Source organism: Erythrolamprus reginae, chromosome Z, assembly GCF_031021105.1.
Source record: "Erythrolamprus reginae isolate rEryReg1 chromosome Z, rEryReg1.hap1, whole genome shotgun sequence".
Lineage (NCBI taxonomy): Eukaryota > Metazoa > Chordata > Lepidosauria > Squamata > Dipsadidae > Erythrolamprus > Erythrolamprus reginae.
In genome coordinates this window covers 122761607-122767114 of record NC_091963.1, presented here as the reverse complement: position 1 = coordinate 122767114, position 5508 = coordinate 122761607, and the positions used below count along the sequence as shown (strand labels likewise).

Here is a 5508-nt window from a genome sequence, read left to right as displayed (position 1 = left end):
TATGCTAAGGCTATGGTAGAAGTGTGTACGGTCTGTTTGAGTGTATGGTTTTTAAATAATGGGTTTTAATGTGTTTTAATATATTGGATTTATGACATGGTATTTTTGTTGTGAGTCGTCCGAGTCCTCGGAGAGGCGCAGCATACAAATATAATAATAATAATAATAATAATAATAATAATAATAATAATAATAATAATAATAATAATAGAAGATAAAACAACATATTATATTTAAAAGTAGATAAACTTTTGAAATTTTATATGAAAATTGATATTTTCTGTGGGAATTATAATATAGTGGTTTCTATACAAAAAGATAAAAGTTCTGAGAAAAATATCAGAATAAATTATGAGAGGGGGGATTTCGTAGATAATTTGAACTTTCTACATTTAAATGCTTTCTATAAGCTTTTTCATCTCCACAATCTTATTCTGTAACTTTTTGGTTTGCACATTTAGCAAAAGCCTTATGCAATCTTGCTGTACTTTAATGACAGCAAGGAGACTATACTAAGGTGACCAGTGGGACGCTTTTTAATAATTTGTCCCGCGTCTCACAGTGTTTCAAACCTGTCCTGATTTTTCCAAAGATTGTGCCACCTTATTCTAGGGGCTATCTGATCAAGCCTTTCTTCTGAACGAAGGAAGGCAAAACTTGTGTGGAGGCAGATGAGAGAGCTTTGAAAGAGAGACTGTTAAATAAACTAGGGATTATCTCTCTCTCTCTCACTCACTCATTCACTCACTCACACATACACACAAACACACACTCATGGACACCGAAAGGTTCTCTTCCCTCCAGCCCCCTTGCAAGGGTCTCCAACTTTGCAGCCGCTGCTGTTCCTTGCCTCTCCTGCCCTGGTAGTGGAGCCAGGTGGCATTTCTCTCTGTCTGACAGCTGCAACTGGCAGTGCCTGATCTGCCCCTCCCAAGACCGGCTTCCCTGCTGCAGTGCCCTTCTGCCCACCTTGTGGAGTCTGCGGTGGGGAGGTGCCAGGAAATGCTCCTCCTGTAGCCACTCCCTGTCCTCAGTGGGGGCACAACAGCCTCTGGAGCCACAGCCCCCATATGGCTCAGGAAGGAAGAGGCACAGAGAGCCCCCGCTCACCATCCCTGCAGCCCCCCTGGGAGGAAGCCCATTCAGGTGCTTGGCTGGCTGTTGCACTCCAACCCGCTCCACAGAGAGAGGAAAGAAGAAAGGAAGGAAGAGAGAGAAAGAAAGAAAGAGGGAGGAAGAGAGAGAAATGGAGGGAGGAAGAGAGAGAGAGAAACAGAGCAAGAGGGAGGGAAGGAGGGAGAGAGAGAGAGAAAGAAAGAAAGAAAGAGAGGGAGGTAGGTAGGAAAAGAGAGAAGAGAGAGAGAGAAAGAGAGAGAGAGAGAAAGAAAGAGGAAGGGAGAGAGGTCTTGTAGTTCAACCCCCTGCTTAGGCAGGAAACCCTACACTACTTCAGACAAATGGGTATCTAACATCTTCTTAAAAACTTCCAGTGTTTGAGCATTAACAACTTCTGGTGGCAGGCTGTTCCATGGATTCATCCATTGTTCTGTCAGGAATTTTATCCTTAATTCTAAGTTGCTTTTCTCCTTGTTTAGTTTCCATACATTGCTTCTTGTCTTACCCTCAGGTGCTTTGGAGAATAGCTTGACTCGTCTCAGATAATTTAGGTAACAATTTATTTATTTTTTCATAGACCAAATTTTTAATCAAGGAACCCAACACTCTCCCCCCTCTGGTCAATGGTGTCCTGCTTTACCAATGTGAAAATCTGGTCACCTTATACTATACTAGTCATTTTTTGTAGGTGATGGCAATAGCAATTATTGTAGAATAGCTATGTCATATCAAAATACAAAATATACAATACACATTAATAAGATTGCAATATAAAACTAACTAACTAACTAACTGACTAGCTAGCTAGCTAGCTAGCTAGCTAGCTAACTAACTAATATAGAAACACATCAGTTTAAGACATTTTTTGCTCATCTAAATTGTCAGGAGAAATGTTACTTTTATTTATTTTTATTTATTTATTTATTTTATTAATTAGATTTCTATGCCACCCTTCTCAAGGCGACTTAGTAAAACTTCATATAGGGCTATCTAGATATGCTGCCATTTCTCAGAACAAAATAATTGGCTTACAAAAGTAACTTACCAGCTATTTTCTAGAAAAAGTTTATTTTTAATAGTTTTGATAAGGCAAACCTGATGTCCTTGTTTCTCATACTATAGATTAGAGGATTCAATAAAGGGGGGATAAAACAGTACAGTACAGTTGTAGCTAAATCATGTACGCTAGAGGATGGCTTCATATATGCAATCAATGCAGATAGAAGAAATATTGTAACAACAAACAGATGGGGTAAGCAAGTGGAGAAGGCTTTTTTTCTTCCTTCCTTTGAGGGGATTTTGAGAACGGCTTTGAAAACAAATACATAAGTAATAAGAATATAGAAAAAACAACCTATGCCCAAAATACAAATGACAATAATTAATTTGATTTCCTTTTGATTTAAGTCAATGCAGGTGAGTTTAAGTAACTGTGGGATTTCACAGAAAATCTGATTGATAGCATTGGAACAAAAAGTAGCTGAAAAGGTAAAACAAGTATTCAACAATGCATTGAGAAGGCTGCTGACCCACACAGCAATAATCATGTAAACGCTGGCTTGTTTGTTCATTATTGTTTCATAGTGTAGTGGATTGCAAATGGCAACATAGCGATCATAAGCCATGACTGTGAGGATCCAAAAATCAGAACCCATAAAAAAAGCAACAAAGAAAACTTGACAAACACATCCAAAGTAGGAAATATGTCTTGTGTTCATGAGTATATTGACTATGGATTTAGGGACAATGACAGAAATGGCACCAAGGTCTTGTATGGACAAATTCATCAGGAAGAAGTACATGGGATTGTGGAGATGATGGTCACAAAGTATTGCAGAGATGATCAGGAGATTGCCTGTCAGAATTGCTAAGTACAACACAGTGAAAACAATGAAGTAAAACATCTTCAATTCTTCTATCTTTGTGAAATCAAAAAGTATAAAATCAGATATAATGGACTGATTATCCATGGTTTACAACATGGCACGTGATGTTTCTAGAAAAAAAAAAAATAGAAGGACAGTTACTGTATTTTGATTTTCATTCTAAAATTTTAATCATCTGATTTATCTTTTATTTAATCTGTATAGATTTACTAATTTTTATTCCTTTAAATATTCAGGAAAAGATAAAGGGAAATAATGGTGGTTCACATAATGCTAGTTTTAGTGTTATTTTCGGAAAATCTCAAAGAATTTTTCAGAATTTTCACGTCTTGTTACATGAAATATCTCCACCCTTTTGCTTTGTAACTATAATTCTCCAATCTCTATTACTTTTTTAAAAATCCCCAAACAATGGAAATAATGTGTTTCATTGGAAATCTGTAAATTATCACACTAGCAAAATCAATTTCTGAGGTGTAAATTAAGATAATTCTCTACTTATTTGCAGCTTTCTAAATACGTATTTTGTAACTTTTTTGGTTTCAAAAGGTTTCAAGCTAGGGGAATCAAGTTTCTGAGAAATATATAGTAATTTTTTAAAAAATTATTCATACCAAGCAAATACATTTTGGGAAGAACTAGAAATATTGGGACTCATTTCTTTGCTGTCCTTCAGGAACAAGTGTCTTTTTAAAAAGCTACCTGATCTTATTTCCACATAAATTTAATTTTGGAGTTATTATTAAACTTTAATAATCAAAATACTAAAATCTCAAATAGCAATTCACACCCCAATTAAAATGAGAAACAAGCTTATTTCCCTATGCTGAAACCATTTTCATACTATACCACATATCATAGCAATAAATGAACTTGATTAAATAAAGATAAGAAGACAAAATCCTCAACATGAATATATAATAAGAGTTTGGGCTACCCCAGATTGTTTAACCATTAATTTTCACAAGATGCTTACAAAGAATTGTTATAGCAATAAAGAAGTTTGAGTGTAAAATATATAGAAGCATAGCTCCTCATAGCGTAGTAATAATGTGGGTGGGGGGGGGGGAGAGAGGTGTGTGAGTTTCATACAAAGTTCTTTAAAAGTACATTTATTTAATATATTTTTTAAAAAAATAAAAAGCTTAATTAAATATTCATATTTCCCATAATCAACAGAACTGACAGACATGTTAACTCTGATACTAAATTTAATATTTAAACTTTTAAAAAATCTCTTAGGTATTATTCCATATTTATAACTATTAACACATATACATGGAGGGAGAGTATTATAACAGAGATAAATACATTCCTCAGTATACATTTAGAATTCTAACATTCATGTTTATTTTCTGAGGAAGCCAGTAATAGTTCTATAGTTCATTCAATAAATTTACAGAAAGCTTACATATTTCTCCCACAAGCAGCATTTTATTTGTGCCTAATAGTTTTCAGTTCTCAGTACTCATCTCATTTTAAATAATGTTGCTAAAATGTCCCAGACAAGAAAAGTTAAAGAAGAATGAATTTATTAATATCTCTTGTCTCTTAGGTAATTTCTGTTCAACCAACAGGGGTTTGGTTTATTTAAATCATGTACTAAGGTTCAAAACAAGATCCTGTAAGAAAATATAACTTTTATTAATTCCCCTTGGGTCTGAAAGAACCCAAAATAAAGTTTGAGACCCTGTAAAAAAATTTCCCTGCATATCTGAAACTTGAAATTGCATGACTTTGTCTCATTTGTTCTTTGTGTTTTGTGATTTTCTCCAATTCTTTCTCATCTATTCTATTGCCTCTAGATCTGACAACCTCCATCATCATTTATTTTTCTTATCAACAATTTATTTCTTTATTTGATTTTTATAGCTGCCCATTTTAGTCAATGTGGTTGGCTTACAATTCCAAAACTATAAAAAGAAATAAATTAATAAAAAGAAATAAAAAAATTAAATGTCCAAGTTAAATATACATTACAGTATATATTTGGCCAGGATAGTTAACAGTCAATAGAAATTGTATAGTTTTTGCTGGGCAAAAAAAGTTACCAATGTTGTCCTCTGGGTCCTTTTAGACCCGGAGTATAAAAGGGTTGGTTCTAGCTACTGGAATGGTCTTTTTGAATACTTTTTTCACTAGTATACTAATTTGAACATTTCTGAACACAACGATATGAAAATTGAAATGAAAAAAAATAATGTTTATTTGTTTATTTTGCTCAGAAAAGCCCGTCCACCCGTTTTTGTGAAATTTTGTTCATTTTCATCTAGATTAGGCTGCAAAATCTTACTTTTTTGACCATCTTTGGCATTGAAATACTAATTTGAACATTTTGGAACACAATGATATGAAAATTGAAAGGAAAAATTGATGCTTATTTGTTTATTTTGCTCAGAAAAGGGCCTTCCCCCCACAGCTGTGTGCACTTTTTTCAATTTATAGATAGAATAGCCTGCCAAATCAGAATTTCTTTAACCATCTTTGGTATTGGCATACTAATTTG

At 34.2% G+C, this 5508-nt stretch overlaps 1 protein-coding gene across 1 annotated transcript; it reads right to left on the bottom strand.

The window, feature by feature from the left end:
* Positions 1–2171: 2171 nt before the first annotated feature.
* LOC139154020 (olfactory receptor 14A16-like) lies at positions 2172–3086 on the bottom strand. The gene has a single exon (XM_070728447.1). The coding sequence runs from the start codon at positions 3084–3086 to the stop codon at positions 2172–2174; it is 915 nt and encodes a 304-aa protein (XP_070584548.1).
* Positions 3087–5508: the final 2422 nt, after the last annotated feature.

Bases quoted from the DNA above. Each gene is read 5' to 3' on its own strand.
- LOC139154020 (XM_070728447.1), bottom strand. From the start codon at position 3,086: ATGGATAATCAGTCCATTATATCTGATTTTATACTTTTTGATTTCACA.